Source organism: Daphnia pulicaria, chromosome 2, assembly GCF_021234035.1.
Source record: "Daphnia pulicaria isolate SC F1-1A chromosome 2, SC_F0-13Bv2, whole genome shotgun sequence".
NCBI classification, from domain to species: Eukaryota; Metazoa; Arthropoda; class Branchiopoda; order Diplostraca; family Daphniidae; genus Daphnia; species Daphnia pulicaria.
In genome coordinates, this window is record NC_060914.1 from 8,916,462 (window position 1) to 8,937,178 (window position 20,717).

A 20,717-nucleotide genomic window follows, 5' to 3' on the forward strand; every position below is an offset into this window, starting at 1 on the left:
CACTTTTTGAATGCTTCTCTTCCACCGGGTCGATAATTTTTTAAACAGCCTTATGATAAACAAATAAAGCTAAGTTAAACTTTTTTACCAAAACGGAAAGCCCCCTGAATTTTTAAGGATCGGTCTTATACCGTGACATCACGTGAGATTGAAATCTACCTTTGTATCCTTCGCGTCATTAAAATTTTTTAGTTTATAGAGTTTGAATTATAGAATTTTAATTATAAAGTTCTATCGTCCGATACATTGCTTCTAATTTAACCAAAGAGTGTGTTTACCGTCACTCGTGGCTGTGTACTATATCTCTCTATATTCGATTTTTATACTAAGAGCCACCGAAAATGTTTTTAGCTTATGAACAACAAGAGGAAAAACAAGATTATACTTGTTTGCACTGAACGAGATGAAAAAAAAACGCTTACAAATTACAATTACCATGTTTATCTAACCTGAGAACTCAATAACAGTCATATATATAAGAATCATCATATCCATCATAGTTTCTAACGGGGAACTTTGCACATAATGTTACACATACATGATAACACTCACATGATTCGTTAGTCGTGACGGAGTTAATTTAAGAAAAGGACTCCGCGGGGTGCAAAAGACCTAAACCAAGGTAAAATTGTACATACGTAATGTAAAATGCAATAGCCGTCGCTAGATGGGGTTATTAACACTGACAGGGCAATAGCCCTCTATGGCTATTGCCCTGTCGGACCGGCATGGCAATAGGTCCGACCGAACTTGGTTAAAGTTAAAGTATTGGATCACAAGCATTAAGATCACCCATGTTATTGTTTACATCTAAGATTCTAAGTATTAAACACAAGAAAAGACTAAACAGCATCCCAGGCTTGGACTTTCTTTAATTTTAATGGGTAAACTAAGCTGAATTATACATTTAAAATTACTCTATAAAAAGCAGAATGTTCTAAACAACGATAATCCTGAACATTTCTAAGATTAGATAAGTAATTCTATGCTTAAATAATAAAAAACCCGCTTTCTACTATCCCCACAACGTTAAAAGGACACGTTGGCGCACGATCCTAATTTAGCGGTTGTGCAACTCAGCATCCGGAACTTGTCTATGGAAGGGCTCGCCATATGAGTGGTGCTACAAGTATTATATAGCTCTGGCAAAACGGATACGAATTATTATTTGTTTAATCCTTTTGAGGATCAACTACTGGGACAGTAGCCTACTTTACAATGAGTTACAAATTTTATACGAAATGGTCGCGCCAAATTTTGGTCGATTCTGGATTTGGCTTAGAATTACTGGTGCAACTGGCTTCGCAGGCTTGCAGTTCAGTTCAAGCTAACATATCCAATCCTAACAGCATCCGCGTTGAATAATTGGGATTTTTCAAAAGAAAAGTTGACCTCCAGTTTAGATTTTTATTTAAATAACCAAGGAAAATGGCGTTCCTCGTAAACAAAAACAATCGACTCATGAACCGCGAAATAATCCCCATAGCACCAACTGACAACCCTGCATTAAAGTGTTGTGCTAGTTGTAAAAACCCAAATTCCTTCCTTCTCGAGTTCTCTTCCATCCCAGTTGGGTGTTGTGTCTTTCGTTTCCGTTTTTTATCATCAAACATCTGTTCACCATGATCATCTACAAGGACATTTTCAACGGTAATTTGACTCTTTTCAACTTCTCTGTATTGTGGAATAATTGTTTTATTAGTTCCAAAATAAAATGTATTTAAATATTGTTAAAATGTTGAGGACCGGTCTGACAGTTCCGACATGTCAATATTCAAAATGTTTTAATCTTTTCACTGTGTTGTATTAGATGATGAGATGTTCTCTGACAGCTACCCTATCAAGCTCGTTGACGGAGTCCTTTATGAGGTCACTGGAAAGGTAAAAAATTACAGTTTATATTAGTGTTAAGTGTCAAATCTTATGCTTAGCTCTGTATCTAACATGGCCATGCACCTTTATTCAAATGTGTTTTTGTTTGCGGTTGTATAGTACGTGAACAGGAAAGCTGGAGAAATTGTTCTGGCTGGTGCAAATCCTTCTGCTGAAGAAGCAGATGAGGGAGCTGATGAGTCCTCTGAAACTGGTTGTGACATTGTCTTGGCTCATCAGTTGGTTGAATGTTTTGCCTTTGGTGACAAGAAAGGTTACACCCAATACTTGAAAGATTACATGAAGAGGTATATATTAGTTAAATGTCAAATTATCTGCAACTGTTGTGCTGATATTCAAAATTTCATGTAGGTTGGTTGCTAAGTTGGAAGAGACTGCACCCTCTGAAGTTGATACTTTCAAGTCAAATATGAGCAAAGTGATGAAAGATCTATTGGGCAGATTCAAGGACCTACAGTTTTTCACTGGTAACAATTTATTTGTCTTCTGTGTGATATTTACTTTAATTAAATTTATTTTAGGTTCTCAAATGGATGTTGACGGAATGGTTGCACTGATGGAATATCGCGATATTAACGGTGAAAGTCGACCGGTCATGATGTTTTTCAAACACGGACTGATTGCAGAGAAATTCTAAAATCAACTGCCTCACAATAACATCAAGTTTTTAAACTGGGAAAATAAACATGCAGAAAAACTCGATTTTGTCAACATACTTTTTATTCATAAACTGAAATAACCATGCTTTTATTACAAAGGAATATTTCCATGTTTTTTCCAAGGATTACTCTGTGATTTAGATGCTAAAACATTTAAATCTTCACAAATCCTACGACGTGTAGTTCTAGGTTCAATTATATCATCAACAAAACCTAAATTTAAAAAGAAATTTTAGTTCAAGTAAAATTACATAAATTTTGTTACAAACCTCTAACAGCAGCTGGGAATGGATTGCCAAACTTTCTAATGTATTCCTCTTCATACTGTTCCACATTGGACTTTCCTCGATACAAGATGGATACAGCACCTTTTCCTCCCATAACAGCAATTTCAGCAGTAGGCCAAGCGTAATTTTTGTCACCTCTAAGGTGTTTTGAACTCATAACATCATATGCTCCTCCATAAGCCTAAATTTAATTAAAAATTATTTAAAGTAATGAACATAATAACAAACAATAATACCTTTCTAGTGATAACGGTTATTTTGGGGACTGTGGCTTCAGCAAAGGCGTACAAAAGTTTAGCTCCATGCCGAATGATGCCTCCGTATTCTTGAGCTGTGCCAGGTAGAAACCCTGGGACGTCAACAAACGTTATTATAGGGATATTGAATGAGTCACAGAAGCGGACGAATCGTGCTCCTTTGACTGAGGAATCAATATCCAAACAACCTGTAAAATAGAAAATAATTAAAAACTAACCCTGCCGAGTGATCATAGAAGTAATTACCAGCTGCCACCTTCGGTTGATTAGCCACAATGCCTACTGATCGACCGTTCATGCGAGCGAATCCTACAATAATATTTTTGGCAGATGTTGGCATAATTTCAAAGAATTCTCTCTCGTCCACGACAGAGTTGATTACATCCAGCATATCGTAAGCGGTTGTCGATTCTAGTGGAACGACAGCATCCAATCCTGGAACCTCTCGATTCCTAAGTTACACAATTATTAGGCATTTAAGAAAACCGATAAACATACTGCTGTAATAAAATGTTTACCAAGGATCCGAAGGTACCATAATAGGTGCGGGATCTTTATTAGATCGTGGGAGGAATCCCATGAAATCCCTGAGCTGAAGAAGGGCCTCTACGTCATTTTCAAAGGCCTTGTGGGCCACGCCTGAAATAGTTGTGTGTGTTTTGGCTCCACCAAGCTCTTCAAAAGTTACGTCTTCGTTGGTGACCGACTATTTAAAGATTTCACCAATGATCAATCAAATTTAATAATGACTTAGTTATTCATGTCTGTAAACATGCATTTTACCTTGACTACATCAGGCCCAGTAATAAAGAGATATGAGGAATCCTTGACCATGAAAGTAAAGTCAGTGAGAGCAGGAGAATAGACAGCACCTCCTGCACAGGGACCCATAATCAAAGAAATCTGTGGAAAATTTATACTGCATGATTTTCAGAAACACTACTAATAGTAAATAAAGTAGATCAACCTGAGGAACAACACCAGATGCCATAACATTTCTTAAGAAAATGTCTGCATATCTGTAATTAAATGATAATAGAAATAATTATTTAGAGGAAACATTTCAAATTTTTTTCGCCAAAGTAAACTGTAGTTTGCTGGGTTCCGTTATCATTACCCTGCCAAGGATTCAACTCCTTCTTGAATCCTAGCTCCACCAGAGTCATTTAAACCAATAACAGGTGCTCCCACAGTCATGGCTTCATCCATGATCTATGTTAAAATTCAGTATGTTAACCAAATAACCAAATTTGTGTGATAAAAATAAACACAATACCTTGCAAATTTTTTTGGCATGAATAGAGGACAAGCTTCCTCCAAAAACAGTGAAATCTTGGCTAAAGATGTAAGCAAGTCGGCCCCTAATTAAACCATGGCCAGTAACTACTGAATCACCAGGATACTTAAAATTTAAAATTTAGAATAAAAAAAATACTCATGTGTAAATATTTACAGAATTTTTAAAATACCTTTTCTTTATCCATTCCAAAATCTGTGCAAGTGTGCTCTGCAAATGCATCATATTCCACAAATGAGTTATCATCACACAAAAGGTCAATTCTTTCCCGTGCAGTTAGCTTTCCCTGGAATGAAAAACATTGAACTTGTTAATAATGCCGCATGAAATAAAACGTTATCAAGACTGTTTATACTTTTTTGTGTTGGGAATCAATACGTTTAGGCCCTCCTCCTTGCCTAGACAATTCTCGTTGGTGATCAATGTCTTTTCTTACTCGAAGTGTGTGTTCGATCGAAGAAGACAATCGTAATTGTTTTTGAACACGAGAAGCTAAAAAATGACTTTGGGATATACATCGAGAACGTAGTATATTCAACATCTTGGTGTAACTAATTTTTACAACTCAACAGCAGCCGAATAAAAATTTGGCCTGGACCTTGGAGTTGGATCAGCTGTTTAGAACTTGGCAACATTCGTAGTCCTCTGTTGTTGGTAAAACCGTTAAGAGATGGCGTTAGTTCCTTATCAACAACAAAAAATACCAAAATACAAATTTCTATAGCCTTAGGTCTTTCTGGGCAATCGGTTGGTTGTTTCTCATCAAGTGCAGACACATGACCAAATTCCGTTTAGACTTTGATTTACAAATATGTCTTCCCAGCCTTCGTCAGGTGCGTTTCGGATTCATACATATATTTGTTATGTTATTAATCTACAGGATTGACATACAGATTTAACAAATTCCATTGTGGTTTTCAAAAGTCGCCGAGTTGTACTGCCCCATGGCGTTGTTTCTGCGGCCATCGTTACGAAGAACGGGAAAATTGTTGCCGTGAAAGGCTATGAGGAAGGAAGAACTGATCTAGGCATTAATGATGAGTAAGGGCAGCTGCTTGCAGAATAATGGGTTGTAAATTAAACATTTAAATGAAAACCAGAGACTAGAGTAATCTTGAATTATTTTTAATTATAAAACTATTATAGTATTAAGTTATTTGCATGTTTGTATTTGCAATCCACATTGGTTGTTTGTTTGGACATTTTTTCTGGCATTAATAATATGCAAATAGCAGAGATAAAAAGTAGAATGTTGCCTAATATGTTTTATTTTTGTTTTTTAGTTTAAATTATTTATGTATTGCAATATCCTCTATAATTTTATTATCATTATAGGTATCAACCGATTTTGGTTGTAGATTTGGGCAATTTGGTCTTATCTCCTGGTGTTGTGGATTCTCATGTGCATGTCAATGAACCAGGCAGGACTCACTGGTAATGGAAAAACTCTTACTTTTATTCCAAGGCTATTCAATTAAAATACATGGATCTGTATTTACAGGGAAGGTTTCACTACTGCAACAAGAGCTGCAGCTGCTGGAGGTGTTACAACTATAGTGGACATGCCTTTGTAAATATGCTTATACAATTCCCTATGGCTGTATAATTTCTGAATGGTTTGATTGTATTAAGGAATTCAATTCCTCCTACCACAACCAAGGAAAATTTTGCTGAAAAATTTAAAGCTGCTTCTAACAATGTTTTGGTAGATGTTGCATTCTGGGGTGGCATCATTCCTGGGAACCAGGTACTATATAACAGTTAGAATTAAATATTTTCTAATAATTAAGTAGCAAATTCATTTTTATTTTTGATTCTTAAGGATGAACTGGTTCCACTTCTGAAAGAAGGGGTGCGCGGATTTAAATGTTTCATGTGCCCAAGCGGAGTGGATGAATTTCCCCAAGTTAAAGAAGAGGATCTTGAAATTGCTTTCCAGCGTCTTCAAAACTCTTCGTCCACAATACTGGTACATTCACACTGTTTCGCGTGTTTTAATTTAATTGTTGATTTAATTTTAATGTTTTATTTTACTCAAAGTTTCATGCAGAGGTTGAGTGTTGCTCTGCTGTAAGTGAGAAAGTGGAAGTTCTGCCCAGTGTTTATAAAGGTTTCTTGCAATCTAGACCCGGCGTTATGGAAGTGGAAGCCATACGTTTGATCATTGAACTCTGTAGACGCTACAGGTACTAAATAAGATTTTTAGCTGATAAAACAAATTATTTCTCATTAAAAAATACTTATATAGAGTTCCGAGCCACATAGTGCATCTGTCCTGCGCTGAGGCCATTCCTATTATCGCTCAAGCCAAAAAAGACGGAGTGCCCATCACAGGTTAAAGATTCATCGACACACAATCCCCGCACTTATGTGTAATTTATGTGACTGATTTTATTGCAGTGGAAACCTGTCCGCATTATTTAACACTCTCGGCCGAAGAAGTTCCAGTCAAAGCGACTCAATTCAAATGCTGCCCTCCCATTAGAGACAAAGTCAATCAGGTTAGTAAGATGAATCAGTCAGCGATAGCGATTAAAATGGTCTAACATTACCCTCGCAATAAGGATTTGTTATGGGCTGGATTATTGGATGGTACGATCGACTTGGTGGTTTCCGATCACTCACCTGCACCCCAAGATTTAAAGTGTGTCGAAACTGGAGATTTCATGAAGGCCTGGGGTGGAATTTCATCCTTACAACTAGGTATCTTTTTGGGGGAAAGATGATGGGTGACTGGCGAAAAACGAAATTGATATAACTTGAACTTTTGTGCTGCAGTGCTACCTCTTCTTTGGACTTACGGACATCCTAAAGGGTTATCTTTAACTGACGTGTCCCGTTTCCTGAGCTACAACACAGCCAAGTTAGCCCGCCTCGATCACCGCAAGGGGTCTATTGCAGTAGGGCTGGATGCTGATTTCGTTATCTGGAATCCCGATGAACAGATTACAGTAAGGCGATACAGAGATGAATGTATAGTTGCTGTCGAATGACTTTGCTCTTTCTGCCTAAATAGGTAACTCCAGACATGCTGCATTTCCGACACAAGCTGTCGCCATACTTGGGCAAGGTGCTTAACGGCCGTGTGGTTATGACTGTCTTAAGGGGCCAAACAATTTTCAACAGTGGAGACTTCGTCTTAGATAAGCCACATGGAGTTCTACTTGCCGATTCATTGGAATAAGCTGGCTTTTGTTATATCCATTTCCCATTTATTTTTCTCTATTCCTTTGTTTAGAAATATCAAATTTTTATATTAACTTGTTGGGAAATTTTTGCAACTATAAAGGATAGAATTGGAATGTTTTTTCGTATTTTGATTTTTAACGTTTAGAGATCACCATTAATCCGTACTTTGCTGCTTCACCGTAATTTGGACGCTCTGGATGCCGAACAACAAATCGGTCACATCGTTCAAAGGAGACTGGGACGTAACGAGTGGCAAACTAGTGTCTGCAAGGGTATCGATATCCAGGTCTGGTGGCGACATGGGCTGCCGACTAGTACATCCGCATAGCGTTTTACCGTTCCTGGTTTTTTTCGTCGAGTTGCATGAGGAGTGGTTGTTGGTCGAAGTTGGTCTAGTCGAATCACGGGACATGACAGCAACTGTATGAGGTCGACAGGGACTCGTAGTCTTTTGCCAGTCCAATTCCTTTGCGTCTTTTTGACCTTCGCGATTGGCATTTCCTCGTTGGTTCGATAGATTGATCTTCGGTTGAGACGTCGGTCGTACTTTGAAACCGCCACCAAACCGTCTAATGCAATTTTAGGATTTCAACAAGTTGATTTGACTAATTAGAATAAAAATTGAAGTGTGCGAGTTCACGCACTTGCTGCTGTAGACGCTGAACCGCGCTTTTCCGCCAGTTCTGGCTCTGTTCATAATATCCGCCAATCGAGAGAGAAGCCGTCGGTTCTCGTTTTCTATCTGCCAAATGCGTTCGTTTTCCAACTGCAGTTTTTTCAACTTGAGCTGAAAAAAGCCATTAAATTTGTTGGTAATAGCATCTTTTGTTCAAATGAATTCCCGTGCCAAGTGCATTAAACGTGATTATTTGTTAAATACCAAAGGTTTATGTACCGTCAAATGACTGTAGGTCGGCGGAGACAAGCAGTCGATGGCAGGAGTGGCATGTCGGAGCTGTTTTAGCATGAAAGCAAGAAAACCCATCTTGTGAAATCGAGTTGAAAGGATTTCGAAAGGTTCTTTCTTGTCAATTTGACCCACTTTGGACTTACCTTGTTGTGGTGGTCAGCCAACTGCTTCTGCATGATCCGCTCGTCAACCAGCGAGGGCCGCATAAGGAACTTACGCATCATTTTCCAATCTACCCTGTATTTGTTACTTTTATTAGGTGAGCAGCAGAAAATTATTGCATAGAATTCTTACAGACGCGTTCACTTATGCATGTGCACCTGGGTGCTAAAAGACACCAACTAACGAGAATCAACGACTTGTCCATCGATCTAATAACACGTCGGTTGCTAGGGGCCACCACCGAAAAAATAAACTTAGCCTTTTCCTGTTTCTTTACTTTTGATGGTCATGTCATTATGCATGTTCGTCATGGTAACGTCTTCTTTCACTGTAGGAAAATGAGGAACTTGAAAGATGAATCGGAACTGCTGGCTGCCGAATAACGCAACCTGCTATCCTTCTCATCAACCATCTTGAGAGAGCTATCTCTGGCTATACACGGGGACTGGCTCGTATTCAACACACGTTCGTGACCTTTTTCCCTTCCTTGTACTTTCCACTCTTTCTCCTTTTTAAAGAAATATATCTGCTGAAGCGCTTGCTGCGTTAAAATCCTATAGACTCTGCTGCGGGGAGCATCTGGGCGCTCAGTCCGTCAGAAGCATCGAGTGAACAGAGTCACGCACGCCTAACTGCAACATGCATTTCTTGGTTCATTCGGTCTCATTGCTCATCGCTGTTGCAGTCAGCTGTGTTAACTCAGTGCCCTATGGGTTTGGTAATAACGCAGGTCGAGTAGAAGACGCTGTCGTTGTCGATGCGGCGCCCTCGTTCTCGCCCGTTGATAGCGATTCGACCTACCCCGTGCATAGCCCTGGCATGTTTTGCCGACATAAGGTCTATTATAGTCCTTCCGAAAGTGAACCGAAGCAGAATTATAAACAGAAAGAACAGGTGACGTATGAGACGTATCTGCCGAGCCCTGAATTTGTTAGAATTCGATCATACGCACCTTCTTCCGACTCTGAAACATTTCGGGCTCCATCGTCGTACGAACCACAGAGGACTCCTTCCACTTCGTACAACAGCAACTACGAAACATCACGTACTCCTTCAAATTCGTATAACACCAACTACGAAACCCAAAGGGCTCCTTCAACTTCGTACAACAGCAACTATGAAACACATAGGACTGCACCGTCGTACAGCACCAACTACGAAACATATCAGGCACCTTCAGCTTCCGTTGAATCACCTCAGTACTTCCAGAGGCAGAATAATGAAATTCAAGAAAATTCACATATTAGACAGGCATGTATATAACTAGCTCGCCAATCGTTCATAGCAAACAAATGCTCCGGGGAATGCAGACATGCAGTTAATTAGAAATCTTTTGTTTTCCCTATTTACCATTGAATTTTGGCGATGTTGTTTAATGAAGCCCCTTTGCAAGAAGAGAGCCGTGGCACCGTGAAAGCTAGCTTGCATTTAGTTTGTGGTGAAAGACCCGCGTTTCTATATCTTGTTACTGACACTTATCTTGCCGTTCGTCAACTTTCTGACTGACCAACCAAGTTTTTTTTTTTCTTCTTCTTCTTATGCCATATTTAGTTTGACCAGACCGGTTCGATGTACGAGTCCTTCATGGTTCAAGTTATGGATAAAGTAAGACAAATAAATAGTGCATAAGCAAATTTGTTAACGGTTTAAGTTACCATTAATGACCTTTGTAATGACAATCGTTCTTTTCCTAGGGATATCCGTCAGCTCGAACGGTCATGGGCTACAGGTTGATGAACGCGCAAGAGCCCAAATCGTCACTGTCCTACAATTAATTCCGCCTCAATTTAAAATAGACACTAAAACAGAATATTCTCGATCCCTTCCGCGGTCCACGACGTTGAATGTCACAATAAAACGGCTGGGAGGAAATGCTTTTTAGGAGCCCCTTTCCATAAATGGAATTGGGTTAAATTATGTAAAACGAAGTGAAATCTCAGGGGGGAATAAAGAATGGCCCATGTCTTTTCCTGGCTGACTTTTCTCTTTTTATTTTTTTGTGGACAAATTAAATATCGCATTAACTTACCGAAAATACACGATTCGATATTAAAAATTGATAAAATAAATAGAAATGTTCCGCTTGTGGTCATCGGTGTGTGGATCGGAAAATGTTTGGGAAATAAAAACTTTCAGCCGTGAAATTTGTCGTAGCTGTAGACTTTCACGTATAAAAGATGTAATCTATGGCGTTTTCTGATGGCCAAATCTGGTGCTCTGCCCGAGACATCGTGCATATGCACCCTACATGGACGAGAATTGGAAACTTTCTTATAATCCGCATTCAGTATAAAATAATTTCATTTGATTCACCTTGCATGCAGCTTGCATGATAAACATTTACGTGTGACCGACGGTCACTACTCTGTCAAGTGATAAGTGTTTTATTTCCTGAGGATAAAATAATTTAATTCGATTCAACTTGCATGATCAAGCAATAAGACTAGTAAACATTTACGGATCGCTGACCGACGGTCACTATACCCTGTCAAGTGATTGATGTTTTATTTTCCGTGTTCCGTCGTGTCATTCGGCGTTAAGTCCATCTACAGACAGTCAGACACGGTGGAAAATGATGCCAACGTCCAACCATTATAATGGAGGACTGCCGTAAGAGATTACTAAAACAGCAAACAGGTTCGTAGAACGATCGCGATACTTGAAGCTGGGAACTACATTTGCGCGTGCTTAGAATTCACGATTTATTGCACACATTGTCGCGCATTGTCGGGTATGTTTGATTTCCCAAAACTAAATTCGGGGAATTTATACGAAGCCAAAATGGATATCACGTATCGCAAATTTAAATTTCTTAAATTAATTTGGTCTTGCTGAGACCGAGGTCACCCTTTTCTTTTGTTTTTAGATTTGGAGCTGAATATAATGAAGTAAACACATCTCGATTGACCAGTTTAGTTTTCATAACTGTTTGTTAGTAAAGAAAATAGAAGTTAGCAGGTAGCGGGAGTGTTTGTCGAAAATAGTAGAATACTCGTAAATACAATTATAGTACTTAGCATTATAGATTATAATACCCCACCCCCACATTTTATTATGAGAGCGGATGGGTGAGTTAGATAAGACATAGCTCTGTGATCGGAGGAAGCTTCGAGGATCGAGAGTTCGACTCCCCAGTGGAACAAATGTATTTCCATAACATGCCAGCAGGTGGCGTGTTACCGGCTCAGAGAATAGTGATGACTCCACTGTAGAGCTCAGTGGTGGGCATACCTAACGGTGAGATCAGCAAAAAAAAAATGTACACACTGGTGTATACCATTAAATGGGGGGAATTTGGGGATATCTGATTGAAGTATACGTAAGAATATTTGATATACTGAGTATGCTAAAGACTGAGAGAGGTTGACTTAGCTCCTTCGAGTCGATCTTTGGATAACTTTCTAGGAATTGCTCTTAGTCTGATGTTCAAAGGGCCCTCACAAAACAAACTTTTTTCTTTTCTTTCATAATGTCTTCCCATTTTAATGAGTTTTAATGAGATTTTAATAGTTTTGAAACAATTGATTAACAGACGAAGTTTCCCGGGGTGTCACGCTGTCTGTCCTGTGGTCCGTGAGAATTTTGGTTAAATTCTGTTAAAATCTCTGAGCAGATTAGCATACCAAAAAGAATTTAACCAAAATTTCCAAAATAGGCTCAGGATCTGGTAAAAGAACGAAATTAGTTAAGCAATTGGTGATTAGAAGAAAAACACTTGTTCAACTTACCGGAATAGAAATGATAAGCAAGAATTGCAGATGAGAAACAACACAACACAATGTAAAAGTTCACGACAACTCACGGACCACAGGACAGACAGCGTGACACACCGGGAAACTTCGTCTGTTCCCTAATCAATTGTTTCAAAACTATTGCATTTTTATCGATGTCTCCGATCTCCCCCTCCAAGGGGAGGAGAAACGATAAAAATAGGCCCGCCCCCTAGCAGGCGAAAAGGACCGAGCACTAAATTTTCGAGCACTTAATTGGACCGAGCACTTAATTTTCGAGCACTTAATTCATTATCACTATGGCGTTCCATAGTTTAGTTTTCAAAACCAAAGTAGTTATAATGTTAATCAAAACTATCGTAGTTAAAAACGAAAAAAAGTGTGGCTGAATGGCTTTTTAAAAAGGAACCCATAAACAACAATCCATGCGATAAGGGAAATATAGTACATTTGGAAAATGATTGAAATTGGATACGCTGCAGCATGCCGCACGATTATTTATCTTGTCCGCTGCGGTGTATTATAAATCAAGGAGGATTAACAGCCGTTTCATTTGATCAATATAGCCAGAAGGGTGGAGAGTAGCCTATTCTTGATCAAGTTAGCATTACCGTACGACCAGCTGTACTAAAAATGAAACTTCTGTAACTACAACGTGTCTTCGTGCATCACGCATATACACCATAAGTAAGTTGAAACAAGTCAAGTGAACTTTACTTTATCGTTAAGTAGCTTCAATATTCTCATGGACAAACTTCAGAAAAGGTGACATGAACAATAACGTGTGTTTCCAATCTCTCGTGAACGACTGTATGTAAATCACTTCTATCTAGAAAGTAGATAGCATACTTCTAGCTTTTCAATAAAGTTGTGTATGACGGTACGGATCATTGTTCTATCGATTATCTCTTCCCGTGATGCCGCATAGAGAAATAGAAATCATCTATTCGGGCATACGGAAATTATTTAAGGCCAACGAACGTTCAGCACTGGAGACGAATAAAAATAGCTACATCAAATGGATTTTCAACTTTCGATCGCAGAGATAACGAGGATTGATGAAGACATAAATATTTATCATTGGAATTTTTAAAATAAGGTACTTCGCTCGCCGCTATGGAATTTTCTTGTTTTTATCAGAGGTTCAGTGGGAAAAATCTTGCCATATCACAAGAAGCTGACACATTTTTATCGTCGAACCTGCCACTAAACTTAAAATGGCTGCAATAAATGTCCGTATTTTTTTTTTTTTATTCAATTGTATTCTGCTCACTTCTGGGATCGCTTTATTTTCTTAGCAGTTAAATGGGTTGTATTGGTTTACTGGTAGGAAACGTGACGTTAACAATCTACTAAATTTCTAATATACGTGTTCTTTATCGTAGCGTGACCTCAGTAAACGTAACCTCGTAAACAAGACGATTATGGAGCTAGAATATATAGTCGTATTGTTCAGTGAATAATATGTGACAAGGTGACAGTTATAAATGCAAAACATTCAAATTCAATAATATATCCAAAGCGGAATTTTAAAATATTTAAATGCTTCCATATATATCAGGTTACGAGGCTGCAGTCACAAAATCACGTAAAATCTACACATAAAACCATTGCTTACTCTAAAATTTAGCTCAACAACATAAGATGACAATCCGAGGGGTTGTCAACTCGATCCGAAGGTGTACGGATCTTAAATCCAAAAATCAATTTTTCAGATTTTTTGGATTTTTTCAGATTTATTCAGATTTATTCAGATTTTTCAGATTTTTTCAGATTTTTTGATTTTTTCAGATTTTTTACGATTTTTCGGATTTTTTGGGGGATTTTTAGATTTTCTTAGGATTTTTTCGATTTTTTAAAGATTTTCGTGATTTTTCGTGATTTTTAAGATATTTTGCATAATTTTTTAAACTTATGTAATAAACAAGAACTTTAAAGACAGAATCCTTTTATTAAGTTTTTCATTTCCATAACAGTGATATCGGAAGAAAACAAAAGTTGGGACTCATTATTTATCACAGGGGGAGGCAAACTACATATATAATTACTACAGCAATGATACCCGTGCGCAAACATTGGCTGCTCGATAAGTCTTCCTGTTAATTGCTGGTTGACATGATCAAAACAATACCAATCACATTGAGCACCCACATTTTTCTCTCCGTCCCAGTTAAAATGATTTGCTTCATCTCATTTTTCCCCCCGGACATCAACATAAAAGAAAGTACACACTCTTTGTTTCTTTTTTTTACCTCTACCAGTTACATCACTCTTAAACATACACCAATCCCCAATACGAATTTTCCTTTTTTCCGGAAAATTTATAATCAATTTTTGTGCAAGTAAGAAATTTGAGCTCTGAGTAACTCTTTTGAGGCGATCGTTACTCTGTTTTTTAACTCCATTTTCACAAAGCCATACTATTGTCTGCTTTTTAAAAGTTACTACGGCCCCATCTTCTCTTGTTATTACGATAAAAGGACTAGACAAAATCTCTTGGTCAGTATCACGAACTGGCTTTTCCTTTTCGCAATATTTTATCAGTCTGCTTTCTAACAAGGAACTGTAATCTGTAAGCTGCGCGCCTTCAATTGATTTCAATAAACTCTTTTCATAGGAATCAATGAAATTAAAGTATCCTCTCCTTCGCAAGCAACTTCTTCACATTCATCAAATTCAAAAGCGTCATCATCAGTAGGGGCTGGCGCTTCCAACGACTCGCTTAATTTAAAGGCTAAACGCGCGTCAAAATTGAAAATTTTGTCATCTGAGTCGCCTAAACAAACCCCCAGTGCTTCCAATTCCATTTTGGCGTCGACCCTAGCCTTTTCCATCGTATTTTTAATTTCATCCAAAGAAGGAAGTGTGTCGCACAGGTATGTTTCCTCCGACAGGCTGCCATAACGTTCTTGGTTTTTAATATGCCTCGGATACACAATGTTATCAGCTGAACCAAGGGATGTTAAACGAATGTGGGCATCAGCCTTCCTACATCAGTGAATTAAAAAATCGAGCAATGTAAACGTCAATTGGGTGCTCCCAACCGGTGAAAAAGAGCGACAAGCCTTGAAATATGACTCGCATGGCTGACTAGAAAAAAGCCAAGGTTTGAACAGCTGTGGTGTGTTGTCTTTTCCTAGCCTGACTATTAACATAATTAACCCATGAGCATTGAGTTCAGAACATAGATATGCATTGGGGGTAACAAAATGTTTACCTAGGGGGTAGGTACAATCACAAGACATCCAATATCTCCAGCAACGAAGACTAAATACTGAAAACCACATTTGGTACACGTTAAAGGATCAAGTTTCTTATCAATAAAGCTATTTGTCAAAAAATCCATAAGTTTAAGATAAAAGATTGTTCCTTCCGCTCCCGGTACTTGTTTCAGTAACGAACGTAGCTTCGGATTGCTTAAACGACGGACCGCATCATAATTCATTTTGTCCTCGAAGAGAATATCATTTTTCAAGAGAATATCATTCACAAAGTATTTTTTTAATACTTTCAGGTACAATGACCTTGTTTTCTTTTAACAATTCCCATGTATCGTCATCCTCTCTAGAAATACCAGAATTTATAGAAGTCATTTTTCCCATCAAAAATTCCTAGCATGGCACTGACAGCAGACAGACCAAGAGACAGACAGAAGCCCAAGGGGAATTATTAACACAGTAAGGGGAATTAGAATCGATAACGGAAAAATCGATTCTTGTAAAATTTTGTCGATTGATTAAACCAAAATTCTTGGAATTTTGGGATTTTTGGGATTTTTTTGATTTTTTGATTTTTGGGATTTTTGGGATTTTTTAGGGATTTTTTTGAAAAAATCCGAGGGTGTACGAGGATTTTTTTGAGTTGACAACCCCTCGTGACAATCTCTGTTCCTAGGAAGTTTTCTGACAAACTTTCAAGTCCAAAGATGGTTACTATCCCAAGAGTGATTCTGTTCATCGTAGGGGTTCTGTACAGGTTTACTGTCATGCACGATTGCACGGATGAACGTTGTCATTGCTGCTCATTTTTTCAAATTGCTTTTACCTTTTTTTGAACTGCGCGCCATTTTGGTTTTCGAAAGAGCAGAATTGAAGACAAATTTGGCTCCAGTTTGTATTTAATTTAATTACAGTTTTTCTAGAATGCTGGAAAAAATGGGACGTGAGGTGGCAAAATACGATAAAACTAACAAAGTTTTACCTAGCTGGAATAAAATAAAAGTGATAAAAGTATCGTCACGGCGGTTTTCCAGTTAGTTATTTGCTGCAAGTTACAGCCCAAAATGGAAGCGTTGCTTTTGATTTCATCTCGGAAATGAAACTCATAAGAACGTATATTTCTTTTCCCTAGGTATAATGACGATTATCTTACTTTTTTAGACATGCATACATCACGATCCAGTTAATCTCCAGCAGTCCAGACATAAAATATTCGTTCGTTGCAAGTTAAGAAAGTTTTAAATAAAATGTCATAAAATAGAAAATATTGCACAACACTATAGTATCAGTGTATCGTTTTGAGGCCATAGATCTTTTTGTTAGCTATAACGCATGGGTGTATGCGCAGGTATCCCTAATAGGGACACCATACATATGTATAGGGATGCCCTATACAACCTCTAAAAAGATTCTAAATATCATCCTTTCTCCAACAAAGGCAAATAATAATATAATACTTTGCGGGTTGCTAACCAAATCCGTGCACATGGGAAGGATCAGAGATAAATTCTTTAACTCGTATAACTTGAAAATAAATACACGATCAGGATGTGGTATTATATTCAATCTGTTCGTATGCTACATACACGGTGCCGTCCTATTTCAGTTGATGGCACCACTAAACAATAAAATATCTGAAATCACCGGGTTGATCAAGAATTCAGATCGGTGCGGACGGTGACGTCGGGGTGGTTGGTGCTGTGGATTCCAGTAGCAAGCGATGGGCGTCTATCGAGGTTGGATCAGTCGTGGAACGGATGACCGAGACAACGCTCCTTAACTGCAAAGTATAAGATTTAATAGATTAAGACCCTGTCGTACAATTTTCAGGAGTCATTTGAGAAATATAGAAAATGATGATTTACAATTGACGAAAGGAAAGCCGCAACAGGTGGTCGCTCAGCGTAACGTTCGTATGCATCCAAACTTTCGTGCAATTTCAGAGTCAAAGAATCATAATGCGAACGAACGACTTCTAAAATCTTTACAAATGATATTTTATTGAAATTATAAATTTTTCTTTAGATAAACATTTAAATAAAAACCTGATCTTGAGTCGGTGTAGAGAGTTTTTGACTCTCCATCCACATTTCAACTTTGGGTTTGAAATGTTGCCCAATGGCACGGACGTTAATCAGAGCGGCTGACAAACGGACAGCTGATTCTCGAAATTCACTTTCTCCAGTAGAATAACGCAGCGCTAAATTGAAATTAGTTTAATAAAAATAAATAAGTTGTGCAATACACAATCTGAATAATTACCCATGGCGTGAAGATTATCAAAAACATGGTGCATCCTGATTATCTCGTAGTAAAGATCATCATAACTCTGCGGTGAGGGCAAAAACGTGTCACCAAAGGTGACGAATAGATTTAAAATATTGACGGCTTGAGTAGCAAGCGCGAAGAGGTCGAATTTTCGAATCAGCGCCGAGTCGCTGCCATGGAGAAACTTGAGCAAAGCAATCAACGCCGCCCAGAGTTCTTTCCATGGGCACAGTGACAAACGCAAGCGACAACGTTTTTGGTGGCACAAAACGCGTAAAACAACACCTAAAGCCAACTCGTACAATTCGTGTGGGAATTTTTTCATTAGATGGCTCAGAATAAACTCTATGATCAGATCTGCAATCGAAAGGAAAACGAGCATTATGGTTATTTCATTTCCATTAAAAAAATCATTGAAGTATGAAAAAGACCTAATAATCCGCAGACCAACGGGCGAAAAGGCGGTGTTTTGTCAGTCAAACTTTTGCGATGTCGCATCGGCAACCGGTGCAGTGGTACTCGGAATGTTAAACCAGGATCGTGCATCAACGAGTTGGCGTACTCGTCTTCTGAAACGCAAGTTAGTATTAGGAAGCAAAGCTTTGTGCTGTGATACGCAGCTTCTGAACGAGTGTCTTGCATCACAATTGAACTGTCAAATAAAAAAAAAGTATCTTGATTATACATTTCTAAAAGATTCTTATTCAAGGATGCAATTCAATTGAATAACCCCTTACCAGTATTCCAAATATGTAGCCATGAGATTGGAGGTGGGCATAGCAACATCTACGCTAGGCGGCAATGCCACGTTATTCTTTTCGCCACTAGTTGCATTATTCGGATTGGTAATATCGGCCTGATTCGCTTGATTAGCCATTTCACTGTCTTCTGGACTGGCTGTTGGAGGCTAATGTAAACGACATTTAAATTAAGATACTGGAGAATTGAAGTTTTGCAAACTAGCTTACATTTACATCTGCTAAGCTTTGCGCTATGATACCAACAAAATGTCGATTGAGATGGACGGCTTGGTACAGTGCTAATAGTCCCGCATCGTTAGCTCTGAAGAAATAAATCTGCAACTATAAACTGATAAGTTGAATACATGTTGAAATGGTGGCATACTTGACTTGTCCGATCCTAATCTCTGCTTCATCGGAAACAAACATAGATCCAACCATGGAAGTTAAAGAGGAAAGCCAGGAAGATTGTGGTTCAGCCTGCCTACTCTGAACATAGCGTTCATTGAATTCACCCAAAGAGGCCATGACAACTTGAGCGTAAGCCGTTAAGGCAAGTTCATCGTCAAGCATAGAAAGTTTGACTACATAAGGATTGGCACTTCCAGTTTTGCGATAACACGCCATGAGTGTGACTACTACAACAGCATCCTGCCCTAGCTCCAAACGTCCTATGAAATGAAAGTCATGAAAACAGGACTTATTGATGTGTTTGAAATGAAATTACCTTGGGTTTGGCAAAGTATGTGAACCAGAGATTCAAAAACAGAATGTTGAGTAAGAAACTCACAGAACGGATTTTGTGCAATATTATCATTGCCAGTGCAAGCTAATACCATCATTTTTAGGCATAGGGCTTTAATAGGAACTGGGCATTCACCTGAGGATAATTCAATAGTTTTAAATGAAAGTCAGCAAAATCTTAACATTATTTGGTCAAACTTGTCAAAATGTCCGAGCAATGTTCTATTAGCAATTGCATTTGCATATCAGCAGCCCCCCCACCAATCAAGAGCTCAATGATGTCACAGTTTACATCAATTGCAGTTCGAGCAAAACCAGCTTTTATTAAGGCACACAATGTCTGAAAAAAGATGATGAAAGATATCATCTGTAGTTAACATTATTTTAAAATGACAAAATACCTGCAATGAATGAGCCACTCGTATCTGATGGTCATGTCCTAGCATAGAGATACATTTGGAAAACAAGGTATTTAAGTTCTCTTTCAATATTAGCAACTGTTCAGTGTTGAGTTTCACCAGCTCTGCTTCAATAACACCAACCTTAAATCAAAATTTTAATACATTTTACCAAACTAAGTTGATAACAACAAATTTCAAACTCAAATACTTTAGGTTTCAGCAGAAAAAATTCATCCCAAAAATTCGGATTTCCACTAGACTGATCTTCTCCCTATCAGAGCAAAAATAATATTTCAAAAAGTTTATTAAGTAGTCAACACAAGTTTAATTTGACACGTATATTATCTAAGTACTCACGCGAAAAAAAGCTTCATAAATTTGGACAATTTTTTCTTTCAGTTGTTTTTTGGAACCTGAAGTGCTCCTTTTTCTGGTAGACATTGCTAAATATGCTGCACGATTTCAAGTGAACGTTTTGTTTTTAAATTTGAACTGTACATTCGGAAAGTCTCCAGACGATCCAGAACGTACCTTTGGGTATTTTTTGGGGGAGAAGTTTGACAGCTCCCAGTTTTACTGTCTACTCTAGGGAATCGCCGCTAGCAGCCTAGTAATCAGTCTGTCACAACAAAAGCACCATTGCCAAATTTCCTAGTAGACATAAACCTTTTTGGGTTCCATCCGGAAAGGAAGTCTGGACTCTGGAACTCTTTTCGCATTATTACTTGTATTACATTTCTTCAAATACTAGATAAGATGTTCCTTGAATTTACTACAACTGAACTTTCGCAATGTAACGCTTTAACTCCACTAAAATTCTTTATAACCAATCGGCGCAAAATTATACGCATTATAGGAGCAACTTTCAGAATTAAATTTTTCGGTTTCTCTCTGTAGAAAATTTGTTAATTCTTTTTTTTGGGGGGGGGAGTTAGTCATTCAACTCTATCTCATGTTCTTG

General features: G+C 38.1%; 6 protein-coding genes across 7 annotated transcripts; 3 read left to right on the forward strand and 3 right to left on the reverse strand.

Moving 5' to 3' along the window:
- The first annotated feature begins 1,492 nt into the window (after positions 1-1,492).
- LOC124327644 (translationally-controlled tumor protein homolog) lies at positions 1,493-2,593 on the forward strand. Its single transcript, XM_046786630.1, has 5 exons — positions 1,493-1,650; positions 1,811-1,881; positions 1,993-2,180; positions 2,245-2,360; positions 2,415-2,593. Exons 1-5 carry the CDS (start codon positions 1,623-1,625, stop codon positions 2,528-2,530), a joined length of 519 nt encoding a protein of 172 aa, XP_046642586.1. The 5' UTR covers positions 1,493-1,622; the 3' UTR covers positions 2,531-2,593.
- LOC124327640 (propionyl-CoA carboxylase beta chain, mitochondrial-like) lies at positions 2,419-5,009 on the reverse strand. Its single transcript, XM_046786624.1, has 11 exons — positions 4,749-5,009; positions 4,566-4,679; positions 4,373-4,498; positions 4,214-4,308; positions 4,064-4,115; positions 3,880-3,999; positions 3,615-3,802; positions 3,343-3,548; positions 3,076-3,284; positions 2,822-3,020; positions 2,419-2,765 (listed from the first exon to the last, which is right to left on the reverse strand). Exons 1-11 carry the CDS (start codon positions 4,932-4,934, stop codon positions 2,644-2,646), a joined length of 1,617 nt encoding a protein of 538 aa, XP_046642580.1. The 5' UTR covers positions 4,935-5,009; the 3' UTR covers positions 2,419-2,643.
- Positions 5,010-5,117: 108 nt separating this feature from the next.
- Positions 5,118-7,699, forward strand: LOC124327641 (allantoinase-like). Its single transcript, XM_046786625.1, has 12 exons — positions 5,118-5,226; positions 5,287-5,434; positions 5,729-5,827; positions 5,895-5,963; positions 6,026-6,140; positions 6,216-6,362; positions 6,434-6,579; positions 6,642-6,727; positions 6,794-6,894; positions 6,958-7,096; positions 7,172-7,344; positions 7,410-7,699. Exons 1-12 carry the CDS (start codon positions 5,205-5,207, stop codon positions 7,575-7,577), a joined length of 1,413 nt encoding a protein of 470 aa, XP_046642581.1. The 5' UTR covers positions 5,118-5,204; the 3' UTR covers positions 7,578-7,699.
- Positions 7,605-8,819, reverse strand: LOC124327643. Its single transcript, XM_046786629.1, has 4 exons — positions 8,636-8,819; positions 8,478-8,537; positions 8,227-8,369; positions 7,605-8,151 (listed from the first exon to the last, which is right to left on the reverse strand). The coding sequence occupies exons 1-4, from the start codon at positions 8,714-8,716 to the stop codon at positions 7,737-7,739; spliced, it is 699 nt and encodes a 232-aa protein (XP_046642585.1). The 5' UTR covers positions 8,717-8,819; the 3' UTR covers positions 7,605-7,736.
- Positions 8,820-9,217: 398 nt separating this feature from the next.
- LOC124327642 (DNA-directed RNA polymerase II subunit RPB1-like) lies at positions 9,218-10,714 on the forward strand. Of its 2 annotated transcripts, XM_046786628.1 has the most exons (4): positions 9,218-9,711; positions 9,793-9,905; positions 10,206-10,259; positions 10,349-10,714. In XM_046786628.1, exons 1-4 carry the CDS (start codon positions 9,294-9,296, stop codon positions 10,427-10,429), a joined length of 666 nt encoding a protein of 221 aa, XP_046642584.1. In that variant the 5' UTR covers positions 9,218-9,293; the 3' UTR covers positions 10,430-10,714. The 2 variants fall into 2 exon arrangements, with proteins under 2 accessions (XP_046642584.1, XP_046642583.1); XM_046786627.1 differs by having other exon boundaries at positions 9,219-9,905.
- Positions 10,715-17,146: 6,432 nt separating this feature from the next.
- Positions 17,147-20,373, reverse strand: LOC124325904 (armadillo-like helical domain-containing protein 3). The gene is made up of 13 exons (XM_046784473.1): positions 20,114-20,373; positions 19,965-20,027; positions 19,757-19,897; positions 19,554-19,695; positions 19,339-19,491; positions 18,997-19,282; positions 18,840-18,933; positions 18,609-18,778; positions 18,303-18,523; positions 17,866-18,228; positions 17,649-17,803; positions 17,469-17,585; positions 17,147-17,383 (listed from the first exon to the last, which is right to left on the reverse strand). Exons 1-13 carry the CDS (start codon positions 20,195-20,197, stop codon positions 17,264-17,266), a joined length of 2,109 nt encoding a protein of 702 aa, XP_046640429.1. The 5' UTR covers positions 20,198-20,373; the 3' UTR covers positions 17,147-17,263.
- Positions 20,374-20,717: the final 344 nt, after the last annotated feature.

Coding starts and splice junctions, on each gene's coding strand:
- LOC124327644 (XM_046786630.1), top strand. CDS start 1,623: ATGATCATCTACAAGGACATTTTCAACG. Junction 1,651..1,810: donor CTACAAGGACATTTTCAACG/GTAATTTGACTC, acceptor GTGTTGTATTAG/ATGATGAGATGTTCTCTGAC. Junction 2,361..2,414: donor GGACCTACAGTTTTTCACTG/GTAACAATTTAT, acceptor AATTTATTTTAG/GTTCTCAAATGGATGTTGAC.
- LOC124327640 (XM_046786624.1), bottom strand. CDS start 4,934: ATGTTGAATATACTACGTTCTCGATGTATATCCCAAAGTCATTTTTTA. Junction 4,116..4,213: donor GGAGTTGAATCCTTGGCAGG/GTAATGATAACG, acceptor ATTTAATTACAG/ATATGCAGACATTTTCTTAA. Junction 3,549..3,614: donor ATGGTACCTTCGGATCCTTG/GTAAACATTTTA, acceptor TGTGTAACTTAG/GAATCGAGAGGTTCCAGGAT.
- LOC124327641 (XM_046786625.1), top strand. CDS start 5,205: ATGTCTTCCCAGCCTTCGTCAG. Junction 5,227..5,286: donor GTCTTCCCAGCCTTCGTCAG/GTGCGTTTCGGA, acceptor ATTGACATACAG/ATTTAACAAATTCCATTGTG. Junction 6,363..6,433: donor ACTCTTCGTCCACAATACTG/GTACATTCACAC, acceptor TTTTACTCAAAG/TTTCATGCAGAGGTTGAGTG.
- LOC124327643 (XM_046786629.1), bottom strand. CDS start 8,716: ATGATGCGTAAGTTCCTTATGCGGCCCTCGCTGGTTGACGAGCGGATC. Junction 8,538..8,635: donor TGGCTGACCACCACAACAAG/GTAAGTCCAAAG, acceptor ATGCTAAAACAG/CTCCGACATGCCACTCCTGC. Junction 8,370..8,477: donor CGACCTACAGTCATTTGACG/GTACATAAACCT, acceptor GGCTTTTTTCAG/CTCAAGTTGAAAAAACTGCA.
- LOC124327642 (XM_046786627.1), top strand. CDS start 9,294: ATGCATTTCTTGGTTCATTCGGTCTCATTGCTCATCGCTGTTGCAGTC. Junction 9,906..10,205: donor AAAATTCACATATTAGACAG/GCATGTATATAA, acceptor TGCCATATTTAG/TTTGACCAGACCGGTTCGAT. Junction 10,260..10,348: donor TGGTTCAAGTTATGGATAAA/GTAAGACAAATA, acceptor TTCTTTTCCTAG/GGATATCCGTCAGCTCGAAC.
- LOC124325904 (XM_046784473.1), bottom strand. CDS start 20,197: ATGTCTACCAGAAAAAGGAGCACTTCAGGTTCCAAAAAACAACTGAAA. Junction 19,283..19,338: donor CATACTTTGCCAAACCCAAG/GTAATTTCATTT, acceptor TTCATTTCATAG/GACGTTTGGAGCTAGGGCAG. Junction 18,524..18,608: donor GCTACATATTTGGAATACTG/GTAAGGGGTTAT, acceptor TTTATTTGACAG/TTCAATTGTGATGCAAGACA.